This window comes from Amphiura filiformis, chromosome 4 (assembly GCF_039555335.1).
Source record: "Amphiura filiformis chromosome 4, Afil_fr2py, whole genome shotgun sequence".
Classification (NCBI taxonomy): Eukaryota; Metazoa; Echinodermata; class Ophiuroidea; order Amphilepidida; family Amphiuridae; genus Amphiura; species Amphiura filiformis.
The window spans coordinates 77,319,584-77,347,236 of NC_092631.1; the positions used below are offsets into that span (position 1 = coordinate 77,319,584).

General features: G+C 35.0%; 1 protein-coding gene across 7 annotated transcripts in view; it reads left to right on the forward strand.

Moving 5' to 3' along the window:
• LOC140151439 (uncharacterized) overlaps positions 1–27,653 on the forward strand; it is a 174,621-nt gene that overhangs the window by 101,826 nt on the left and 45,142 nt on the right. For 5 of the 7 annotated variants that reach the window (XM_072173788.1, XM_072173789.1, XM_072173783.1 and 2 more), the window contains exon 5: positions 17,505–17,567. The exons of the other annotated variants lie outside the window; for them this stretch is intronic. In XM_072173788.1, coding sequence (XP_072029889.1) covers positions 17,505–17,567 — 63 coding nt within the window. The remainder of the gene's footprint in view (positions 1–17,504; positions 17,568–27,653) is intronic. 7 annotated transcript variants of the gene reach the window in all.

The window sequence follows — 27,653 nt, forward strand, 5'->3', positions numbered from 1 at the left end:
ACTTGGGGAGGGGGGCAAGGGTTTGCAATCTTGGTAAGTGGAAGCTTTTATGTGGCCAATATGCCATCAAATCATCTTCCAAATGGCTATCCAGACAACAGTGAGCAAGCAAATGAATTTTTGAATAATGGGGAGCAAAAGGTGTTTTTATGTAACATGCCTTCACTTCTACTTTTTACTTCTTAAGTTATACATTGATACTCGGTATATTCATCCAGAGGATGTAGAGCCAAGGGGTGGTGCAACATATTGTTGGCACCTTAATAAAATAATTACATCATCACCTTAATGAAATAATTGCCAAAGTCTACAAATTGGTCAACTGTCTACCTATTTTTTGTAAAACCCCAAAATATTTGTGATGATATTTCAATTTATTTTAAATATTATTGACTAATCACTGTGTCATTGTAGGTTTGTTTTAGGAGCTCAACAGAACAATTAAATAAACTGACAATGTTGATGAACAGGTGATGTGTTAGGTTACGAAGAAATTGGAATAAGTCACAAAGGTAAAAAAAAACCTGCAGTAGTTTACCAAATGTCCTTCTCGAAATAGGCCACAAAGTCATGATAGTGCAGTAGTTTGCCAAATGACCTAATTGAAGGCAAATGAATTATGTGATAGGAAATGTACAAATTTGTGATGGTCATCTTGACTTGGCCGCAATTAGCATTGGGCAGCCTACATGCTTCCTATTTATCAGCATTCTAACTGACCTCAATCTTGGCTATGATTGTAGTTTGCTGAATTGATTCATTTTGACAAATGATTGTTGTGCACTTATCAAGTCAACTAATTAGGACAATTAGTTTTCAAGGCAGTTTAGATAATTTGGTTAGCTAATTAAGATTCTTCAATGTTTGAGATGTACATCTTGAAGGTTGCCGTACTAGGACTATAGATAATAAACTAGGGATTCTCAGTAAGCAGGCATAACCTTCCACGTTAAAAGAGAGGAATGGAGAGATTCTGAGATTCTCAACCAATATAAAGTGGTTAATTCTCTTTTATTTTGAAAAAACAATTGTTCAAATTTGGCCTTTTACATGCATGCTTGGAACTGAAACTATATATTATATCCACATTGCACATTCATGTACATCAGGTATGAGGATGTCCGAATGTGTGTATGTATACACCCCCTTTTACATACAAACTACAATGTCATCAAACTAATAAGAATTTGAAATTTCTTGGAGAAGAGTTCAAATTAAATACAATTACTGTATATCACTCATCAAGATTGCATCGCTGAAACAAAGGAAGCATTCAATTAACAGCATAGCCATGGTTAGCTCAATTTTTTCCGGTTAGCTTTCAAAGGGACTGCTTTAAGGCATACTGATTACTCTTTCCGCATACTCAATTCTTTCTACGGATATCTTGCGTTTGTTTGTTTTAAAAGCACAAAAGCATGTCTGTGCATCCCGCTTGTTTGTTATCATTGGGCAATTTTCTCTAAATTGTGAAATGTACAATCTTAGAATGAAAGTACAAATTCAAAAATGTTGAGGCTATTTTTGAGGAATAAATAATGAGTATTACAGTTTGTAGAATTTTTTAGCTAAAATAAGTGATATGTCGACACAGCCATAATGTATAGCTGATGCAATGAAGATAGAGTTAGTACTGCAACTTGCATGTATCCGTGTTTAATTCCCATCCCGATATACCAGTTTGACATTTTATCATATTCTCTTTGATTTCCTGTCTCTTCCTTACTCATCCATCACACATTCTAAATGCTCATAAAATTTTAATTTTGTTCTTTATGTGGTTTATATAACACATATATACAGTGTATCACATAAAATTACCTAATCTGAATCCATTCCATTTATGTTTGTGCACAGGATATCAGTTTATGAATATGAGAATGGGTACAAGTTTTCAACTGTGGGCAAAATTTTACTGATTTACTCATTTTTTGAGTGGAAACATTTTAATTAGACTTGTCAGGTAATTCAAACCCTCTCCAAAATGCTGCTCTTAATCAGCAGCCTATTTAAACATGAAAACTAAATCTATTTGGTATTGTAAAACTCAGCAATTAAGTATTGTTTTTAACTTCTCAATCATAGCCAGACTAATGTGAAAAGGTGTTTCTTGTCTGTTTCACTTCATTTTTGTTTTCACTAATATGCTTTGACTCACGCTATTGAAATCTTAATAGCAAAGAGAAGCCACGTCTGGCCAGAGTCATTGCTCAGTTTTGCTATTCATTAAGAGAACACGATACATGCAGATGAAACAGTAGCGGCCATCAGCTGTAATCGTTGGTGTACCGATCACATTTCATAGAAGATAATTAATCTGGAGCTAGCTAGGTGTTGTGAGAGTCCAACCAAATCTAAATAGAGAGGAGAGTCTATGCCTGTAGCTAATGCGTATACATACCTGCAGTGTTGTAATGCTCTGTCATTGTATACACACGTATGTTACAAACTGTCTCATAGAAAATTGTAGCAAGTCGAAATTGATGCAGGAATTGAAAGCTTGGACTGCTATTGAAATCTTACATATTTTCTGTGTATAGACAGTTGTTGTTTTGGGAATCGCAACATCTCTTTTGAAGTTGAACAAACAAGAGGGCCAAAAACAGCGATACATAGTAGTACTGGAAGTTTACTGAATAGGCTATGTTGGTCAAACCATCTATAAAAAGAAGATAAGACTGAACCCCTTTAAATGTGGATGCCTATTTATACTTTCTTGCTATGCTATGAAGATGTTAGTGTATATATTTGGTTACTTTCACATAGACTTAAAAAATTCATCTCAAAAAAATCACAGACTTTTGTTTAAAGTGCCCACAAGTATTGCACTGATGTATATCCATCTCAACAGATGCTTAAAGTACTACAAAATGTAATGTGGAGTCCATTTATAGCAGCTACAATCCAAAGGAGTATGCAAAGAGTCCGAATCCCATATAGGTCTGTGAGAAATCTGCCATATGGGATTGTTGTGTTGGGGACAAAAATAGTGTATACCTGACATTTGCTGGGCTTGAGTGTCACTGTTTGTGCAGGTAGCATCTCACACAGTGCATTGCACCAGAGACTGTGTAATACGGTTCCTGATTGCACAAAGATCGCAAACAAGTACTCTTGAAATTAAAGTTTGCCAGTCACATAAGCAAATTAAACAGAAGTGTTATATTCCCCTCCATAAGCAACATTCAATATGGGGAAGTCCTGGTTTAACAGCTATGGTAATTCCAGAACTATGAGGACATGGATACAGGGAAGGTAACATTTCAGATATAAGAGGAGTAAACAATGTTTAAGATAGGGTGTGGACTGAGAGTGGAAATCAAACCGGGCCGCAGTCAGTATCAACCATACCATGTTCCATTTATTGAGCAGTGATAACATTGAGATCTTGTCAGTACATCTCTGTCATTACAAAGCAATTCCTTTTCATGAGACGGCATAGTAAAATGGCTGGGAGTGTTTTCTTTCCTACATTGATTTGCACTCTCCTGTATGCCTCATTCATGACAGTTTCCTCATGTAACTCTTGAGTAGGGAGGCAAGTACCATAGAGAAGGGTTTTTCATGCTAGTTTATTTACTACAGGGTGTCCCAGAATGATCTGTACCGGGAAAGATGGAATTTTTTAGGTATGAAGGGCATGTTGAATGGTCATATTGTCTTGCATTTTTAGTTCTACATATATTTAGCTTTCTCAGATTTTTTAGATTTTAAAAATTTGACGTTTCTAGTAGAAGTTATAGAAGATTGCGTAAAAATGGTGAATTCTAAGTTTTGACAACGCAACCTATTTTGAAAATCTGTAACATTACTAACCGTTCAGCACAAAGTTATTTGGAAAAAGTTATGCAGGTATTGTAGTTGTGCCCTGTTCATATTTCCACTAAATAGCCGATATCTATCTATTATTTATGACGTTACGAAGCAATCATCATATGGAATTAAGGATTTGTGGCCTAATCCCATTCTCTCTTTAGCGGTAGTTTTAAATATAGTTAATGTGGTGTGAGGTCCATGTCATTTGAAATGCTTGCAGAGATCAAACTGGTTGTGGTACAGAAAAGACGGCTCCTCAATTTACTGTACAGTAGCGTGGATTTCTTTCAAAAACTTACTGGCAAACCGGCAGCTATGTTGAGACGCAAAGAAGATTCATTAGACGATAGTGTATAAGGTAAAGAAGTTTGACGAGCACGGAATTGTCAGGAATCGGCAGAGTGAAGCTTCAGGTGCTCGTAAGACTGTAAGAACTAGAGCGAACATTGCAGCTGTCCGGCAAGCTTTAAGGCGTGACCCCAACAGTAGTTGTCGTCGTCGAAATGCTGTGCCAAACATCCCACGTTCTTCATTTAATCGTATCGTGCCATTTTTCAAAGGTATGCGAGTCGTTTTTCATCGATTTTACATTATTGCATGGCACGCCAAAACAAATAAAGGTAGCGTGCTGAAATTAACAGAATAAGTAGGAGACATGTCCAACATTATAATGCTGGTATCAAAAATAGATACACTGCCCGTCTTCTATTTTTAGTTATTTTTGCAAACACGGTACAAATCATTCTGGGACACCCTGTATATGAAATGGGGATAAGCATTTCTGTGAGGTCCACTTTATATTTATGCTGTACAAAACACAATTCACAGCAACTTTCTTTAAAAAAAATTTGGTGACAAGAAAAATGCTTTTATATTATAGATCATAACACAATCTTTTTGCCATAGTTTAATTTTGCCAATCGTTACGAAAATAAACAAAATATAAGCGCTTGTGAAAATAAATAGCTTACCTGTACATGATCTTGTTCATGTAAATGTCATTCTCTCTGTATACACCGTCCCATAGCTAAAAGGTAAAGCTTACTGAAAGCAGTAAGTATATGCACAAAGATATTATCCTATTCTTTTGAAATATGAAAAGGTTGACCTTTTGTTGGATTTTCTATATAAAGAATGGCATAATGGGCCACATTTTGTGACATTTTACAAATGACTAAAACAGGCTTATCAGTTGAGTTTGACTGTTGACTCATGTAAACAAGTAGTGATGTTATGCTGTGTTATTTTTACTGTTAACATTGAATGGTTCTCCTAACCATACCCAAACATGAAAATTATGTCAAGAATTCACCTAGAACTAGAAATGTGCTCTAATCATGCTAATGTGCATGATATTCTTATGGTTTTAAAGATGGAAGTCTGGGACTTTTTGAAAGTCAATAATTAAGATGAAGAAAAACACTGAACATCTGTAAAACAGGAATCATGATGATGACCATAAAATATCAATTTGTGGAATCAAAATCTGCAGTATTTTGAAGGATTTCTTTGAAACAAGCAATGCTCTGCATGGGAAAGACATCATTTGTGCTTTGTATTGTAGGTGATTTAGTCCTTTCCCATTAGCAGTTAGCCTATTCTTATCATAAATTTGCTAGATTAGTTTAGTCAACAGAAAAGAAATGTGTGCCAGATGCCACACACCTTTCCTGCAGAATTTCTTTTCGCCAGCCCATTCGGGGCTGGTACCTGTTTCAGGTTTGGGGTCAGTTTACTCAAGAGATTATATTTTAGTGGTATTGGAATGATTTTTTTTTTTACTTTTTGTGGTTAAATTTTTTTAAAATATTTTAATTCGATTTGTTAGGAAAAGTAAGTATGTTTTGCCGTTTCAACGTACTAAAACGAGTGAGTATTACCAAAGTTATGTTTGAACTAATTAATTATGACTTTAAAAGTTTAAAGGCCTAAATGTAACAATAATAGTTAATATATATAGCATCATATGGTCAGCAGAAGAAAATCTGACATCACCTATGATGTCATATCAGTGTCCTTGACCGGGGTCCTTACTCCTTGACCACTGAACAGCGTGATATCATGTTGATAACAGATCTATAGAATCAAAATCTTCATCATATCCCTGGATCATATCACAGATTCTCAACAATCTGTGATCATATGGACCAATTGATGTGAAAGTAGTTATCTATCATATCCTGTGTCGTTTTATGGATAAAAATGACTCAAAATGTTATTGATGAAATGGTTGCTATCATACACATCAGTTTTGTCTTTTCAACGGAAAAAATCCGATGCAAAATAAAGTTTTTAGGGCCTAGCTATAATATGGGCATAATTTATGCATATAGTATTGAACAATGTACCCCATTTGACATGCACTTATAGATAAATAAATTGTCTTACTTTATTAATTTAATAACTTCTTTATTATAAATAAAATGACACATAACTATTTGATTCATAAAATTACATTCAACAAAATGATTGAAGAGAAAACACACAAGGCACTAGGCAGACTGTTATAGAACGGAGTATGTAAGATGCCATGTCCATAGCTTCATGAGGAGTTTCCGACTAGCAATCAACATGATCAGCACATTCAGAAAAACACAGTTTAAGAGTGAAGATTGTAGTGAGTAACCAGTCCTTTATAAATGTGCTGGCCACTATCTATTATAATATAGTAGGCTTAAACTATACATTGCGAATTAATTAAGTTATTTTAAAATAAAATGTACATGTAAGTTAACTCAAACCGGCAGTGTATATATCGAAAGCAGTGAAATCGGACATTCCTAAGCGAAGATATTGAGTTAAAGTAAGTTCTGGTATTACAAAATTGGAAATTGAGATATCGTGGGTAAAAAGCTGAAAAGACTAAAACAACAACAACAACAACAACAACAACAACAAAAAACAAACAGACCAGAACAATTTGGAGTACATGTAATGAATTAAAAGAGTTGACATGAGATTAGGAATTAATGTTTTCTGCTGTTTCAGTGTGCATGTTCTCATCGTTGATGGTTTGGTGGACTGTCATGTAGATGTAAGCGTGATCCTAAAAATGCCTTTCACATTGACCAAAACTAATTACAAGACCTCTTCTACATTGAGGCTGGCTTTCCCTTTTAAAGGGAATTTTTATTCATTCTTCAACAATTTACTCCATAAGCTGTATTCAGTATGCTGCTGCCTTAGATTTTTCTATCTAAATGCCAATTAGTAAAATAAAAAATAAGATAGTATTAATATATATGTAGCTTGAATGACCCCAGTCGAAAGTAGTGCATAACATTTTGTTGTTGCAAACCAACCTAGTTCATCTCCATAGTTCATCTTCTGCCATCAGCAAACTAAAAATCCATATGATAAAAGTATGTACCCCGGTAATGTAAATTGCCGCTAGGTTCACTAGCGACCTGCTTATTGCCACAAGGATTTCAATTTTACCATGTAATGTTGCCCATATTCTATATCATGTATATTTAGATTCCTTAACTTGTAGTCCATCTAGCTTAGAATGTATGTATCATTTCCTGGATCAGTGGTTTAGGCATTATCTAGGTTTCTTAAGAGAAGGATGAAACAAGGAAACTGTTTTCACATAGAGTCAACATAACATGAACTGATCTACATTATGCTGAAGAGTACTTCAAGTCATCAGTAGACAAGTAGGTCTAACCACTTGGATGTGATTTAGCAATACAATTTTGTTTGCCTCCCAAATTAATGTATATTCTCTATTTCTTTTTTTGAAAACCGTATGAAAATGAGGCTAATGGTCCTTGTGATATAGATACTGACATAGTTAAAACATATTGTATTTGATTAAATATTTGAACATTCCAGATGGATGAGAGTATACACAGTGTTACTTCTATATTTATACATTGAATAGAATGAAATGTAAATGCCTCAAGAGTGGCCCACTAGTGTGATTGATAATAATTGAGCAATAAAATGATATATAATATGAAAGTGTGTATAATTTGTTAACATGCGGTACAAATTTGTCCCCAATTAAAAAGACTGCAGTTGGCTGGTTCTTACCGATTAGTGACACACGCTGACCTCCACTCATTTCAGGTGAGGGGAACAGGTTAGACTCTACAATCTGTTTGAATTCCCACCATTTCAAATCACAGCAAATATCATTTAAGCATAAACTTTTTTTATGTTTTACAAAAGTGTGTTATCATTCTGCAGCTAACCAATATCTCCCGCTTTCATACAAGTTGTGCTTAAAGTTCAAAGTTAAGACCACTTTTAAAATGAGTGGGAGCTTTCTTTTTTGAGGGGTTTACGTAAAATCATACACTTCCTATACATTTATATCTTAAAATCAAATTTACCTGTAAGTGTCTCATTTGCTTTATTTCAAATACAAAGTGGGCCACTAATAAATGTATGGCATGCTAGATAACATGAATTATGTGATATATACACCTGGAGAAGATCTTGAAAATCAATAGGAAAAGTAGAATTTGAAAAATAAAATATGATAAAAGTTACACCCACTCATATTTGTTGATTATATAGGTTTAATTCATTTCTTATAGTCACAGGATATGGAAAATTTTCAAAATTAAACAAGAATACTCTTAATTATTGCTGCTTGCAAAAGTGTTGCCATGGTAATATTGACAATTTTGTGTGTGTTCAAATGTCACATGGAAATGAAATATTACCTTCAAATGTGTTTCTTTATGTGGCAGATACAAGCTTATTGAACCTGTTTTATTCATTTTTAATATCATTTTACTGTTTATGAAAAATATTATGATAATTTATTGACTGGGGATATTAAAGTAGGAAGAGAGTGGGCAAGGGAGAGAAATAAATTGTATGTACATAAGTGCCGCCCAGACTTACCAAAATGTGGGCTTGGAACTGTGTTTTTAGGACATAAGATGGGATCTCCAGAACTGTTGGGACTTTCTGTTTTCTTTTCTTTTCCTTTTTCTTTGCCTCTTTTTTGCAAACAGTTCCAAACATATCTTGAAAATATTGTGCTTTTGGCTCAAATTTTAAGCTAATGTGGAGGTTAATGTAGCTTAAAGTCTCTGGGCTTCAAATGGTGGATGTCTGGAACAGCGAAAAAGTTCCAGAATGGACCAAGAGCTTGAAAAGGTCGGCCTTGAGGGTGGTACTTACCTGTAGTATAAGTTATACAGAGTACACCACCCTCCACCTGAGGGATAGGACAGAAGAAACGCAAGTGGTGGCATGCTATCCTATTTCAATTCACTAGACTATCCACAAAAAAGATGTCCTAGAAATGAATCTAATACGGTTACCAAATAATTCATGTGATTGTGCTGCCGAGTTATGTAAACCTTGTGGCTTACTCTTATATTCAGCTTTACTTTAACTATTGAGAAATTGTCATACAATGGTATCGTTCTAATTAAACTCTGCCTGGATTTGGATTGTCTGGTTTCAGTGTAATAAATGGTAAATGATGAATAGCAAGAGAGGAGATATAGAAATGATCCAGAAGGGTGTTTGCAGCACACCCGCTTGTTACAATTGCCTATCTATGAGTAATGCAGTTTCTATGACAAATTTCATAGAAATAAGGATTCAGTTACACTTTCTTTGTATGCTAGTATTTTAATACGAAATGTGTAAAAATTTACCTGCAGTGAGCAACTTGACTTGAAAAAAGAATTGGTACAAATAGGTTTGAAATTGTAGAATCAAATTTGTTTTTGTAACTTTTTGGTGCAAGTAAAGGAAGTGATAAAAATACATTTCAAGATATTCTACAGGGATAACACTTAAAAGCACTTTAAGCAAATAAAATTGTGGTCTGTTGAATTCATTTTTACTTTTCAACCATGACAAATTTAACCATACCATTACTATTTATACATTTATATGAATCGAACAAAGTCATAAATGCATAGTCACAATTCAATTTGGTGATCTTCAGAGAGAAAGTCACAGCCCACAGCACTATTTCATAAAACAAAAAAAGAATTGTCAAAAATGCCATATTATCTGTTAGCAAGTAATATCCTATATCTAAGACATATGAATGACACTAAGCAAGTAAAATGCTTTATTAAAGCTTAGCAATGCCAAGTGGGACATGTGTAATGTCAATGATAGGGCACTTTTCCATCCTAAATTAAATAGAGCGGATCAGAGATAGTGAATGGCACACAGCAGTCACTGAGGTGCATACATCACTTCTCTCCTTTGATCTGTAATATTAATAGTTCATACACAAAATGTCACTGTAATATGCTACTGATGAATGTCATATCCTCACTCCCTAGCTGTCTGTCAAAAAGGTTCTGACTAGAAGTTGTATAACTTAGGGTTACAATGTATTTCGGCTTCAGTTGCTTGAATTTGTCCAGACAACTTAGAGGAAATATATCAGGATTGGATGGGAGCAGTATTTTTTCAGGATGTGAGGGTGGTAGAGGGTTAGATGAGTGGAGTGGGGAGCAAGGAACAAACTTTTTGTAGAAAACAAATGTCCTTGTAGGCCATAATTAAACAAATTGTGCTCCGAGATGTTTTGGAGTAATATAGAAAGGCTTTCATGACGAGAATCCATGCAAAGTATTTTAAGCAACTGGCTGGGTTATAACACTTTCAGACATGTAAGTTGTCAGGATTTTGTTAGAAATGACTCCGACTTCATCAGCATTACAGCTACTTCCTTGATGATAAAAGCTTAACAACTTTGTGATGGTAAACCAGAAATAAGGATGGAATCATATAATATGGCATCCACTCACAACAAAACTCCTGTTAAAGGTTAACCCTCTTGGACTGATGTTGTTTACGGGTGGATGCAATCCATGCTATTAGATTTAATGTGCATAAAGCATTTTAGCTGTAGGGCATTTTGATGTTCACTCATTTATGATGTATTTGTCAACCAAAGGAAGTGTCCATTAGATACTCACGTAATCTGTTATAATGGAACACCATAGACGCATTACAGAAAATGAAGAGTCAACAAACAGATGATGGTTCCTGCTTCATATGTTCAGTGTATTTATCAAATAACAGTGTCCCTGTTTGTATGATATGTATGTATGGTTAATTTGGACTGACTTTTTAAATCATTTGATTATAGTAAAAATATAATCATCCATATAGATGTATTATACATTTTGAAAGAATTTGTTAAATTTTCTGTTTGAAATTTAAAAAAAAGTGTCTTTTTCAAAAACACTAAACACTGACTATCGGCAAAGCACAATAATAATGGCAGGCACAACAACAACTACTACTGCAGAGGATATCTGGAGCTTCTTAGAAGGCCATTTATTAGTGTTTCTTTATGTGAAATTGAAGCTAAATGCACTTCCAAGCCAGTGGCGTTTTGCTTTCAATTCTATCCGTCTATTGAGCTTGGTTGTATAGAAAGGCTACTATTCAGGTGATATCAATGCATTCATGAATCTTGCCAACAAGATACATTATGTACGTACATGAATGAATGATATGTGCAATCACACACACCCATACATGAAGCCTTGGTTTTGTATTAGCCAGCCATAGCCAGTCAACTTGTCAGTATTCCTGACTACATCGCTTACTTATCAGTTAAAGGCACAAGAAACGTCAAGTAAAATTGATAAAATCTATGGTCAAGGCTGTCCATTTGCAATAGGATAAAGTCAGGAACATCCGGAAAACAGCTTCCTTGATGATTATATGTCAAAGTGCTGTGAGTGGTATTCATTAGTCGAAAGGCATTATTAAAAGGACATGATATTTCATACAAATATGCCTTACCTACCTCCATATTTGTAAAGTGTATATATTCTCAGTACCAAGAAAAATAATTACAATTTTGTACCAAACATGAGTATAAAATTTCATGAAACTCCTCTACCCACGGGATATTTGCTACATATCAAATCTGTGTCTAATATTTCTTTCCACATGATAATAATATGATACACAAATTATTGAAATTTTAAAGATACACAATGTCCAACAACTGACAATGTCCAACAACTGCAACAAAAATAGAGATGTTTGACTTTGTAGAAATGTATGATTTACAACTGTTTAAAAGTTGCCTGGATGTTGCTATGACAAAACTGTTAACTTGTCTCAGACAATATGATTTAATGGATGGATACAAATAGCATTCATGCCATGATTTCACCATCAATAATGTGCACTAGGTTTGTCGGCACTTTCACATTTTATCTTGCTTGAGTGAAATACTGTGACAGTTGGTTCATTCTAGATTCAATTTACTCATAAGTTCAATATGTGAGACGAATGTATGATGAATTTATTCTGTATCATATGAGTTATAAGTTGTGTTAGTGATGATGTTGTCCAAATGTGACAATTTGAACATATTACTGTCTACTGTAGATAGCACATAACTTGTCTAGTATGGTAGATTTAACAACCCATGCAAACTTTGTCATGAAATAAAGACAATATTGTTCAAATTCAAGCAAAGATGATTGATAGTGCTTTGAATCTCATAAAGGAGAAGTCAGCAAAATTTGAATATATTGCTATCTACTGTAGATAGTATATTTATAGTACATTCTTAAACACTTGAGAACATTCCTGCAATCTTATTGGTTCTTACCCGTGTGATATGACACGATATCACACGGGTCAGCGTGTGTGCATCAACGCGATACGCGTGCTCGCTATTTGAACCAATCGGAGACGCATAGCAACAACGGGACTGATCAATTTTAAGCCCTAGGTAAAATGTAGGATTTAATTTGATTAAAATTTGTAATACTTATGATATTTCTATTTGAATTGAAGTGTTTAAGAATGAGAAAAAAGGGTGACATCATTATTTTTGACGTAAAACAACTCGGCTTCGCCTTGTTGTTTTACTTAAAATAATGATGTCGCCCGTGTTATATGAGACGATAGATGCACTCCAGTGGCTAAAACCAATACCTTTATTCTCTAAGTATAGTGGTGTCTAAATTTTGTTAACAACTGATGCAAACCGATGTCATGAAATAAAGTCAAATTATTGTTCAACTTCAAGCAAAGATGATTGACAGTGATTTAAATCTCCTAGAGGAGAATTCAGCACAATCTTGTATATCAGTTGTATGCTATCTACTGTAGATAGCACATAATTTGTCTTGTAGCACGGTAGATTTAAAGTGATGTCTAATTTTGTTAACAACTGATGCAAACCTTGTCATGAAATAAGACAAATTATTGTTCAAATTCAAGTTAAGATGATTGACAGTGCTTTGAATCTTCTTGAGGAGAAGTCATCTACTGTAGACATGGTAGATAGCACATTACTTGTCTAGTATGGTTTATAGATGTAATACCCGCTCACCCAGCACATACGGATGAGGAACGGGTGGGTTCGTTGTCTCAATACCTGAATGTTTTGATTTATGAACAATTGACAACAATAGGCACAATACACATGATTTAGGTCTCTAAATAATATTATTCAACATAGACATGACAATCAACATTATATTAATGGTAAACAAAATACAAAAAAAACATTATTCTGATGATCAGAAAATACATGATGAAAACACAGTGTCAATAATAGTATCCGCGAATTGATAACTTAGATCACAACTCCCTCTCAGACTATTTCTGGATAGTCATGTGTCGACGCTGTTAGTAACTGGATGCAGGAGCCACAGTTCCCAAACGCGAAATGACTGGGATTGCAATTCATTCGTGCCAACGCGAAGATAATCATTGAGAATAGAACATGTGGAAGACGAAGACAAAAAAAACAAGTCACGCGAGTGTCCGTCACTGATTCCATGGATGTCAGGAAGACAACTGCGGACGATGCTACAAACACAATATGTTGCAAAGAAATGATGTTCCATACAAATAGGTTAGGGTGGTCTGGGGGACCACTCACAAAATAAACAGGGGGATCTCAACATGGTCGCTGCACTTCAGAGACATCCATCATGGGCTCCGGGCCCTCATGGCCATGGCAAGACACACACATGTTGATACCGGCACAACTGTAAATAATACCCAAACTGCATGTAGATTCATCACCTCGGCCATACCTGTGTGTAGCAAGCACACAATATACAAATAAACAAACTAAGTAGCCATCTTCATGTACTTGGTGCCAGGGATGTTACTCAAATTAGTACAAGTACATACAACTAAAACAATTTAGAAACCAATTTTATATACATACTAACAACATTGAATTTCCTACTTCTAAGTTCTAACTAACTACAACGGTTTCGCTTCGATACAATATAAACCTATCATGATATTTATCTACCAAAGACTAAATTGTTTATTTATCACATGCTCAATCATTGAGTCAATGGTACAGTGACAATTAATTATCAAGTTCGTAGGTAATTGCTAAATCATTTAATTATCGGTTCCAGATCCTAGCTCTGAAAATGCTATAAAGAGATCAGGAAAGTAGATCAACTTCTTCATTACTAAAGTTACAGTGTTAAAGTCAACATGTTTTAGAGCATCATTAAATTAATTAAATCATAATGATCGAACATACAATCCGAATCTACAATCCATACATTTACAGTTATCGTAGTCAACATAAAAGTAAATAATATCAAAGCTTACCTGTGTGTAGCAAGCACACAATATACAAATAAACAAACTAAGTAGCCATCTTCATGTACTTGGTGCCAGGGATGTTACTGAAGATTTTGCAGTTATCTCCCCTATTTATGTGGTCCTCAAGTACAATGACTTGCATGTAGGTTTACTTGGAATTGTGACATCATCAACAACACAAGCAAGCTATTATACACCCTTTTAATACAATTTACTACATGACGTAGATATAAGAAACAGTAGACCTTGAAGGGTCACTGGTTAAGAAAGAGTTCAAATGGATTATGCTCATATTTGGCAAGACCTTAATTCATATTTAAACACATCATCATGGTTAATGATTTTACACAATAATTATTTACCATGATGGAATGTGTGACATCATTACATGTCTCAGAAATCGTGGAGGACATAAGGTGGGCTATACCAAGAAGTGTATTCTTCTGAAACAATAACATCATCTGAGGGATGATGAATCAACAGGTTACTACATCTAAAAAGTGCAAACTCATCTGTGCAACTCTTATGTATCTCAATATACATATTTTTAGGTAGTAATATTCTCAAATCAGAAGAAACACAAAATCCTATGTTTTTGAAAGTCTTTTGTGACTTTCAAGAAAAATCGAAAATTTAACCCAAAATTGGGGTGGGTTACATAGATTTCAAGTACTGTTTAATTTTGATAACAACGGATGCAACCTTTGTCATGAAATAAAATACAATTGTTCAAATTCAAGCAATCTCCAAGATCAGAATTCAACACAATTTGAACAGATTGCTATCTACTGTAGATAGCACATAACTTGTCTAGTAATTTTGATAACAACCGATGCAACCGTTGTCATGAAATAAAGAATCTCCTAAGGAAACATAGGCACAATCTTGTATTTTAATTGTATGCTATCTACTGTAGATAGCAATTGTCAATTTCTGAAAGTACTTCTTTTCTGCAATTATACATTTGACACTCACTGTCTACAGTAGATAGCAAATAGTATTTAACTTGCTGAGAAGGCATTGGTTCATATGTGACACTGTTTTGCCCGCATACAAACACATCTGATAGTAATAATGTGCTATTTATATCAACTGTAAATGGCGTTTTATTTCATAACTTACCTGACAGGAAGTTGTATGTCATAAAATGTCAGCAGTATAGAGGTGACAGTTCCATGGTCAAATTAATACACCTGTTGAAGTAATTACATGCTATTTTCTGTAGATAGCAATTTAGTGGCATAGCTAATGTGCATACAGGTAGAACAATGGTTCATCAATCTCAATGTACAGATGGTATTGTTGATCACCTGCATCTCTCCAGGGGGTTGCATCCTGGATGTTTAGACTTTTATATAATTCTATGTGAGGAATGGATATATTAATTGCTTCACAATACAAACCAAATTCATAAAACGAGAGAGACGTGGTGAATGTATATTATTGAGGGAAAAGTGTGGTGATGCATTTCAGACGGTCTTTTTTAGTTGACAGGCTGAGCAAGGCCTATGATAGCGACATGTTGATAAACACAAACACACAACTACACACCATCACCCCATATGCACATCCACACCATCTCAATTTTGTTTCTTATTGCATTATTGTATTTTTCATATTGTTGTATGCTGCGCTGTGGTCTAAATGAAATGGTGCATTATAAATGCCTAATGTATGTAATACACATATACACACCCAGTGAATCAAACATTAATAATGAGGCCGGTCGAGTGCAGATCCGTCGGAATACGGAATAAATGCTAACCTCATCGTGACATCATCCAAGCAGCAAAGTTCATTTCCCATTAAAAAAGCGTTATCCGACGGATCTACAGTCGACTATTCTGTAATAATATATTATTCTGATTTTGTTCTGCTATAGAAATTAGATTCCAAAGAGTTATAAAACAATGTTGTATACATCAGCATTAATATGTTCCTTGATCTACATCTAGGAGGCTTTCACTTTTCAAATAATTCCTTCAATTTGATTCCTATTTTAATTGTCCCACAAGTTCAGAAAAATTATTGATCATAGTAGCTTGCCAATATAAGACAAGACATGGAACAAGGATAAAACTACTCGGGGAATAAGCACCTTCAAATTTGGCCATAGAGAATATGGGTTATTCCTTCAATATGGCCATTCATATCAACCAAGGATCAACACAGTCCACTCAAATATCTAAGGGTTATAGTGAATTGTCTTAGCTGGTGACAAGTAATGTCTTGTTTCATGTAAACATGTCCTACTTGTGAAATTCAATACATATTTGACACATGTAATCCATATCAAATCACAGACTGGTACAATAATTACATTTCTACTTGCTGGGACATGTGGCGTGTCAGCTCACTCACATTCTGCATGTTTTTGAGGTGTTTTTCTTATTTATTTATTTATTTTTAAGAAGCTGTTATCCAGGTTAGTTAGTTCTCTAAGCTAAATTCCTCAGGCTCTCCACAGCTGTCAAAATCTCTCGTTTAGCCTGTGATTTGGCACAATAACCTAAATATCATACAAAATGTAGCAACATGATGGGAAAGGAGAGGTGAATGGAGTCTCAAAAGTAGACTATTTAATGATTGCAAAGCCTTAACCAGGCATTTAGGCTCGTTGTTTGAAAACCCCTCTTAGCCAAACTATTTGCTTGTAAACGACAAAACTGTAGAAAATAATCATTACTTGTAAAGGGAAAGTAGTATTTATGGAGATTTTATTCTAACTTTGATAACATGAGCTGTAGCAAGATGGATAAGAAGCATAAACAAATACATACTAGATATAGCATTTTGAGTTGCTCAATACATACTTGATTCGTGAGAAGCATGCATTGCCTGTACTTATACCATTTTCATATATCGATCACATTATGATAACTAGTTTGAAGGCATGGCATATCTAGCATGGGATCACTGAGTACTAATGATCATGTCATGTTTGCATACTCATGAGACTTAAGATTTGACATAAGAGCATGAACTGGATTGATTTGAAAATCCAAATGTTTGCATAAAAGTAAACCATATTTTCGTAGCATAATTTGTTGATACTGAGCACGCATGCTGTGATGCAGTGCTGTACTATATCCAATCCATCCATATCCATACTGCTTGTTTTCATTTTGTCTCCTCAGATGACAGCTTTGCAACTCAGAATACTTGTGCTATTCCTAGTAGTAGTTGTGCTAAAGAAGAAGGTAAATAAAAAGCCATATGCATGCTACGGTTACTAGCAGCTTGCAGGGGATCAACCATAGGAGATTAGAAAGTCAACCAACGCTTGGCAGGCAAAAAATAGATTTCATTGATTTTTGCAAATTTCTAGATGTTCAATGTCAATATAATATTAACTACTTACCTACCAGAGAAAAATACTGTGCATTAACAAGTTACAAGTTTACCCAACCAGTTGTTAACGTAAGAACACAGAATGACTAAGAAAAGACACTTTAGCTTCAGGCATCAAAAATCTAGTGAATTCTTGACTTAGTTTTGAAGGGATTTCGTCTGATTAATGATTGACAAAACTTGACATGGAATGAATCGCCCCCAGAAAACTGTACCGAACAAGCTTTGGATGTTCAGTTTAATTAAAGTCATTCAACAACTATGCGAAAGCTAGTTTGAAATAAGGGTAAACTTGTAGACTTACAATGATAGATCCCTACCAAGGCTCCTTAATCATTCATCAAATACCTCAAGATCATGTTCAATTTTGTTCCCATCCTACTTGTGTTCATTTAATACCTCCCCAATTTCTTTCCCCACTATATTTGATATCTTTTAACCTTTTCTACCATTTTTTTAAACCTCAACAGATGCATTTGTATTTCATATTTTTATTCTCATGCTCCATGCTGTGCATTCGTATTCATTTTCCTTTTTAATTAATTACTAATATTTCTTTATTTCACAGGTCTACATGTTAAATTTCATCCTGCAGAAAATATCCGAACCCATTGTTTCTAGAAATGTTAGGAAATCCCTGTCACCTTATGTGTGAAGTATGATGTAAAAAAACCCCATAGATCCACATGTATTGTAGTGTGTGCAAATGTACAGTCATAATGATTATTGCACACATATCAAAGAATCATAGATAGAGCTCAACAACTGCAGGCCGCAACAAATGAATGACATCCTATTTCCAGCTGGACTTTGGGCTGGTTTGGTGCCAATTAGACCATACTTGTTGTGTACACACTGCCAACTTTGTGGGCACTTGCACTTTGCTTTTTGGAACAACTAGGGAACTGTGCCAGTTCTAGAAAGATTCATTAAGCTCAGATCAAGATTCATTTTTTGATGCAAACTGTCTGTATCGCCCTTTTCACTATAATTATCCATACCATTGCAAGGGAACACATTTGAGATCAAGACATTCCATTTTGGACATGAAAAGCAAAGATTAAAGAATCTAGATTGGATTATCCTGTGCATGCCTAGCGTGCGTTGATGCCAGTACAGTGTTCGAACATTGCAATCTGGCTCACCTAGACCGTACAACTTGTTAGCATGCACATGCTTGCTTACTTTCAGTTTGCTAACGTATTACCACACTTATGCTTGAAAAATATGGGCCAGGTGTATGGGAAATAGAGCAAACCTATTCTATGCGACCTCAATAGACAGTAGGTGTAAAAGTGGTTAGATCTTTAAGACATTAACATCTGAGCCGTATGATCCAACAAACCAACATGGAACCCTGTACTTCAAATTTACAGAGTACATGAGAATATGTATACATGATATTCTAGTATGCACCTGTTGTCCAAAAGAGCTATGCATCATCAATGAACTTACTATTCTTGGAAATAAGGATACACAAATTGTGATAAATTGTTGTGGATAATATTGTTTTAAAGAAAACAGCATAAAGAAAGGATGTATACCAATTGAAAGACCCATAAAAACAATTTACTGTAGGCAATTTAGTCTTGAACATGGCTTATTGTCAGGAAGTATAATCTTGCATACAATGGTCCAACATAATTTCATCACGCATGCCCAATCATATATTCCCAATTGTGTTCACAGATAAGATGTGAAGATGGTACTGCTGCTACATAATGCATGACCTCACCTCTTTCCATGTTTAACATTAACTTACCACCACAAACCCAGGGTTTCAATGATCATTAACATAATGCATTTTAAATATTCTAATTAACCGTTACTTACATATTTGTTTTATGTTAATTTGATGTTTATTGTTTTAATCAACCATTGGTTTACTCATGCAGTTATCAGGTTTATAATTGTCAAAGGTTAACCAAAGTATGCTTACATTCATGTTTTCAGAACTCGATTTTTAACACAAATTTAACACAATAGATATTTTCCAAGAACATTTTCATACCTGTAAGCGCATGTCAATGTCCCATTTAAACATGTAACTAATATGAGTAATTTAGGATGAATTCGAGACATTCTAATTTCATATTCACATTCTCATCATATATCTATATTCTAGTCAATATGGCTTTCTGTGGTTTAGTATAATCAAAACAATGCAATCTGTCTTAAGAAACATGGTCTTCTTTTGGTACACCCTACCATGTCCATTTCTCAGTGAATCACATTCACTCACGTTGTGTAAATCAAATGTCAGGGTAGGGCGCAAACGTATATGATGTTAAGTTGTATATTAGTTCTCAGTGGTAGTGTCAGGGATGAGTTTTGGGGAGGGAGAACTTTCTTTGTTGGCTTACTTTGTTTTGGTAAAAAAATGCAAAATTTGACACAGATTTCTACATTTGTATTGTTTCTGAAATTATGTTTGCACATACAACAATTTTGTTCTGCCACTGCAATTTTGAAATAACAATGTGTAATACATGTCTTTGTTTTCTACTGATTTCTATCACTCCCTTCAACATGTAGAAATAGGTTTTTTTCTGCAAGTTTTGAAGCAACATGGTAATTATATCTTAGAGTGGAGCTTAAAGTTGCCCTACAAAAATCTAGGCCATGGCATGTGTGACGTTACTCTTAGTTTAAGCAGTATTAGCACTTGGAACAATTCCACAATTATTCAAAGAACCATTTACCACTGGTTAACACAAGAGCTTATTACTTGATTAATTTGTTCATGTAATTAAGCTAATTACCAAGAAATTGGGGTGAATAAACGACGACTCAGAAATCTCAGTATAACCAATACGGGAAAAGCAATCACAGAAGTTTTAATTGGGGTCTTACTTTTTGCACCTGCAATTTCATATTTTCATCTCGACAACTGTCTTGTTCAGGTGGTGCAGCTATACACCCAGAAGAAATTATAACTTGTTTGGCTTATTGGCAAAAAAAATGAGACTCAACATCGTGTGTACTGATATAGAATGGCATGTACGCAGTTGAGCGCAGGACTTCGGTAGGCCCTCGTTGAGTAATTCATGACTGACATGAACTTACATGAATTTATGCTCGGTTGTGACTTTATTGATGCATGCATGTATTAAGTTTGTTGTACTCCTTAATTTCTACTGGTTTTTTTTCTGTTTTTGTTTCAAAGCAGAAAGAGGCAATGCTAATAGGAACTTAATCGAAAAAAATAAAAATAAACATAAAACCTAAGTTTACTTGGCTTTATGACGGTTTTGTTTAAAAAATGAACTAGAGATTGTTTAGGGCTCATATTGAAATACCCTACCACGCTTTCACACAGAAAGAAGGCAGGATTCCCCTCGCTAAGCACGCGCCTCAGGAAAGCTCGGTCATAAAACGGATGGATTATATGCATCAGTGATACACCCTGCCTTTTGAAGTGGTCTGGTGACAAGGATTATAATAAAAGTTTATCAAAGACTGGCAATTTTATTGATTGTTGAACTAATTGAACTAATCGGCTCATCGCACAACCCAGGAAAGCGCGCTCCTAATTTAAGTGGCTAATTGCAGTGTTATAATCACACAGGATTTTAACAAAAGAAGGCTAGCACAGGAAAGCTGCAGGATGGCGCACACCTTCCTGTGTAAGGGAATTTCAATATGAGCCCTTACTGAGCAGACTTATTAGATGAGAATGAAACTACAATATGTGATGCGATCAAGCAAAATCAGGATTCTTATAGGATAGTAAAGAACATTTAAAACACTGCATTTTGCAGAAAACTAAAGAGTTTCCAAAACAGGAGGAAACAAAAGGAAATATTTCCTTTGTTTGGCTATATCTCAAAATCAATATTTCCGAGTTCGGACTGATTTTGCTTGATCACATCACATCACATATATACATATCACATAGAATTGTTCACAAAGAGATGGGTGACCTATCAAACATATTATGATACAAATACTCCATTGAGAAGTGCTGCAAGCCTTTGTGAATATTTAGTTATATTGTAGATATCTAGGCTCTGTGTATCACGACAAGTCTGTTTCCTCTAATTTGGAGATGTTCAAAATTTTGATCACGGTAGATTGCTCGTAGCATGCTGGGTAGAGCAATGCTGAAACTGTTGAAATGGAGAGTAAGTTTGCATTTATATGGTTGCTTTAGACAGTTTTGCAATTCTTACGTTTTGAAGTGTCGGTGATGTGTTAGTTTTAAAACAAGCTGGGAGCTCTATCAACTAAAAGTAAAACCTGTTTGCACTCTTTCTCGCTATAGCAGAATTTAACATTCATTCTGTGATATAGCTTGTTTGTGTACTGTAGTTTGAACATTTAAAAATAGCAGCATTGAACATACATTGAAAAGGACTTTTTAGGGAAAGTGTGAGAGCAACTGTACTCACTACAGAAGGAAAGTATTGCAAAGGACAAAATGGAAGGTAGTGGTAAAAGAGTCCAGTAGGATCAGATCAAGCTGTTTTATCTCAAAGATATGTGTGTGATGTGTGGTTATTTACCTATGTATTATGTTAATTACATCAACAATATTTGCTTGCATCAACAACCTATATTCTTATAATATCAACCTTCGGAGTGGGACAAATAGATCTGCATATCCATGTGACTTCAATATTTAAAATGTGCGGTGATTGACTATGCACTCGCATTGAGTTGGGTCACACCAGTTAAATGTTATTTATTTTTACCAAGTCAGTGTGATTATATTAATATTGAATGGCTCATTTGCTTGTGATAGAGGAATATATTACCCTCAATTTTGATTTTGAATTTGATTTGATCAATCCATTCAATATGGTTATTTTATCACATACTGGCTAGCTCTGGTTATTTATCATGTAAACAAATTCTTTATTCTCATCAATTCTAAACATAGCTGACAACTCTATGAATGTTAGCATGAATTATGTGTGAAGTCCATGGAGGTAAATTTATTTAGAAGTTCACATGGTAAGTTGAATAGGAAAAACAGAATAGAACATTGGCAAGACAAATCTAACTAGAGGTAGAATCAAATTGGGGCAGGCAGTACGTGATTTCATAGATATCCGCTTCTCCTCATGAGTTCTCTCAAACTTAACTTCCTATAAATTCAAAGCCGGAATATGAAGACCAAAAAGCTGTTATGACCATATTAAATAATTCCTATAATATGCATGTTTTGTATCTAAAAAGCAAATTACACCTTCAAAAATTGGTCATATTGTACCATACATTATTTTAGGAATATTGATGTTTTGTGGATAAAGTTAAACATTTTGCGCCACAAAATTTTTTATGTTGTTAGCATTCCCATTTACACAAAATTACAACACTGCAGACATAATTTGTTTATATCGGCTCCCTATGGTCGCACCATGTTACACCATTGGAGGAAATTCCAATCATTAAAATTTTGACATATGACAGCATGCCAAGAAATTCAAGTAATATGTGCAGTATGCATATCTGATGTTTGGCATGCTGACCTAAATCCTAGAAAGCATTTTCTTTCTTTTAAAAAAATTTTCATTGAAAAAGAAAAAGTTCAGTCAAACCTCAAAATACAGTTGTCCTATCTGGTAGAAAATTGCTGGGCATGGCATCATGTGCAATCAAAAATGCCTGTCTATAATGTTTTTAATGGCCTATTTAAGCATTAGTCCTTGTGTTTACGTATCAAGCGTGTGCATAGGACCTTGTGCAAAATAATTCACGCTGGATGGTTAGCAGTACGCTTAATTTGTGAACGGAACTCTGCAAATTTGTTTAAATGTATGGTGTTATCCTGATCTGTCATCCTTAAGTTTGGGTTAGAACTATATGCAAGTCTGTGGATTTGGCGCTGTTTATTATAGCATAACAAGGAAGTGGGGTCTTGATTGACACATTCGCTCGATCGAGCTGCGTAGCATCGCATGACCCAGGCGTCATGAATACTACAGTGCTCCTTGGTATTGGAACTCATTTCTAGGGGTGCTTATTAATGTACACTTTGTCATTTCCATACAGAAACAATGTTGTTATTCGGGATATAGGAAGTGTGTGGAGCAAATGTCTCAGTCATTGCAGTTCAGATGATTTCCCTGTAATTTAAGTCATTATTTTTGCCCAATTTCATGCTAAAAGTGTAAGACAGAGCCCTTAGAAGTTGGAAAAATTCACAGTGGGTGCTATAACTAGGTTGAAATCGAATATGGTAATTATTTTCGATGTACACAAATTTCCACCAATGATATTGGATTAACAGTTCCTGAGATATGAGTATACCTTTGTTGCGGAAAACAATGAAATGCAAAAGATACCACAAATGCAATATAAATTTGAACAGGTTTTTTTTGCCTTTTCTTCAAAACTTACTGATGTGTAACCCAATTGACAGCCTTGTCCCCATTTTCCTGCTTCAAAACTGAGATTTTGGTATCAGAAGAAAGCTCACATTGTCTTATTTCTCCAGTAAAATTTAATGCCTGCGATATGTTTTGGTTAGATGATATGAACAAAAATGTGGTGAATTGTGGTAACCACACTGGAAGTGCATGTACTATCCTATGGGGCATTACTATACACATCTTTGCTTGTCATATTAAAATCGCAAACTAAAAATTTGGAAACATTATTGTTTTAAGGGTAGAGCTACAGAACATAAAAAGATTGGACCATGCCCCTTTACAATAGTGTGAAGATTTTGAACATATGTTACATTTTTATTGTAAAACAACTGATCATACAGTAAACATGTGTTACTATGTTTAATTTCCTATACCAGACAAGCTGATTTATTATTATTTATGTATTATTTTGATTATTTTTCAACATATGATTGCATTCTTAGTAAACAACATGCCACTCCAATGTAAAGCTTGTGTTATCATGACAGATTTGAATTGAATTGGAAGCAGCTAGGATTTGATTGAGATATATGGCTGAGGTTTTAATTCATCACCCATGTGATTTGCTATGACAGTCTCAAAATATGGCAGGATTTCACTGGATTGTTAAAGATTTCTTATGAGGTGAATGGCCTGATGGACTTCCGTGGAGGGAGATGTGGTAATTCACACAGAGGAAGTAGATCTGCATTGGTGCACATCAATGTACTACATGCCTATTTGGAGTGGTGCATTTGTGCATGGTGCATTTAGTAACAGCATACTTCAGTAGACAGTCTCAATGTGTATTCGCCAGCGAAGTGTTACATGTAATCCAATTATCACTATGTCAACTGGATCACACTTTCGATTTCTGCACCACGATCGAAAGGATCACAACGCAAAGTCTATGGCATGTATTATCAATTCCAAAAGGTGCGAGATCCAGTTACCAAGGAGTTATACAACCACTTCACTGGCGAATTGCATTGATCTAGAATTAATATGTTAAGTACCATACTGATTCGGATTCAGTGTGCTGTATAGCTTGCCCCATCCATGCAGTAGATGCTGAGTGTTTTCTAATGTATTTCATAGTTTTCTCAACTTGCAAGTTGACATTTCAAATGTTTAATTTCAAGCATTTCATCCTCAAAGGGATAGTATCACAAACTCATGGGATATCTTTCAAATTATACAAATATTTCATTAAGCCAAAACAAACTAGTGAAGTAATATCAAATTAAATCATCCGATAATGTGCAAAGTTAGGATGGAGATTGTGGAAATTGAATTATTTCCCAGTGAAATTTATGAGACAAAATTGAAAATGCTATGAGACTAGATATACTGAGACTGGTGACAGGGCATCTGAATTTGTGGGGAAATTACATTTTTGAATAAATAATTACACAATGCTTTACTGATGAGTGCACAGGGAAACAAGTCTTTGGTGATGAAAATTGGCAGGTAAGGTAGGAATACATGGTGACCAATATTAAGTTTCAGAAACATTTTACATAAATTGAATAATGGCTGTGATTTGGATTCAGGAGTTCAGTAATGAATTATTTTGTCTTGATTAGCTGAATTCAGTTTTATGGACTTGTATAATTCCTACTCCTGATCAACGAAAATAACAGACACTGGTTTTTTTTTTTCAAATAGAAAGTTCATAAAGATGTACACATTTTGGCCTTTTATTAATATTAGTCTTGTAAGGAATATGCAGCCACTTTAAATATGGGGGTGTATCGGGTCTGATAGGTGTCGTACAGGGGAGAAATTGGGGGCCTGTTTTTGGATATTTATATCATGATATCAAGTCACAAGTGAGAAATTTGGAAAAGTGGATCTTTCTTTTGGAAATTTATACTAAAAAATAGTGTAAAATTTTGTGGATGGGTCTTTCGATTTTGTTTTAAAAAGGTAGTCTTGGCTTTGGGGTGCAAATAGTACCTACTATGGGGTCTTTATGGTGATGGATAAAAAATAGGGGTCTTAAGGACCGCACAGGATGTAAATCTCAATATTGACCCCACCCCGGTCTGGGAGTGTAACAAAAATGGGGAGTCATGCGCACTTCTGAAATTAATGTTTAATATCAAATAGGTCTCTTTATACTGATTTGCCTATACAAAGCCACAAGTAAATGTAGACAACATTAAAGTCCAAGATTTGATGCTATAAGTGTGGCATTGTAACCAAAACAGTGCCCATAATTATTTTCATAGGACAATCTTTGTGTCTTATAAAAACAACAGTGTTGTCAAGTGTTGAATCTGTTCAGTGGTTGAAATAGTGCAGCGCGCTTAATTTCTTTCTGCAACCATAATGGGCCGCAATGTATCACTAACCGCATAGTCCGAGGCAAGGTTCATTATTGTCAGGGTTAGGGTCTTAGGGTTAGGGTCTTATGGTTAGGGTTAGGGGTTAGGGTTAGGGTTTAGGGTTAGGGTTAGGATTATATTCGTATTTATTAGTACTAATATACTAGTAATAGTATATTGTGTGTATGCACTTTATTCCGTAATCAATAAGTATCATAAACAAACACCTTTCTGGCACAACGAATCATAGCACAGTCGTGTAGGCATTAGACTATGGGTACATAGATTGTGGGTTCGAACCCCAGGTAAACCGTTGTAGAATTTTAATTCTATCGAGTTCTTTTTATTTTATTAAGTAAGAGGAAATAATAATGGTAATAAACTCGTGTTATATCTAGCCTCATAGGCCTATAATTACATGTATGTACTATGTGTTATCGCATTGCGGCCCATTATGGTTGCAGAAAGAAATTACGCGTGCAGCGCCATCATGGTCAACACCAAGTCTTGTACATCTGTACCACAGATGTTGTTACAATTAATATCACTCTTTGTAAGTAAAACCCAAACAAAGCTTCCATCATTATATATACTGAAGAAGTACTACATTAGTAGGTAGATAGTAATTAGACTTCTTCTGTCTACCAGGTTTTGGCTTGAGATAATCATGGACGATGACGGCTAGCCGCTGTCTTGTGAGTCTGACAGTAAGGGCTAATAGGTGGTGCTATAGGTAGAGTGGGGGGGGGTTGCCTGTTTGCAACGCAACCATGAGCTTTTGTATGAATTTCAGCTCATAAAAGGGGGACACATAAACACTGTGCTGATGTCCACGGTTACAACACCTATTCCAGAGGATCCCCTAATCGAGGTATAATGTCAGGTCCATGGTTTGGGGATAAATCATCAGATTTGTGAATGAAAATCCACAGTTTCAGGGAGTAAATGCATGTCTGATGGGTCTACGGTTGCTGGTGAATATGAGTAAGTTTGTGGGTAGGGGATGTCTCTTTTTCTCCCTCCCTGGTTGGACGTATGCATGCATGTATACAAGCATTTTCATTCACATGCACCTATGATACAGAAAATTTGTTTGACATTTAATAAAAAATGAAATTGAGTGCTGCAAATTAAGGTGGTTATGGAGGCATTATAAAAGTGTTCTAAACATGTTTTAAACAGATTAATTGAGTAGAGCAAAGTACACTGATCAATATGCCTTTTGTTTGAGTCAATCGGACATACGGTT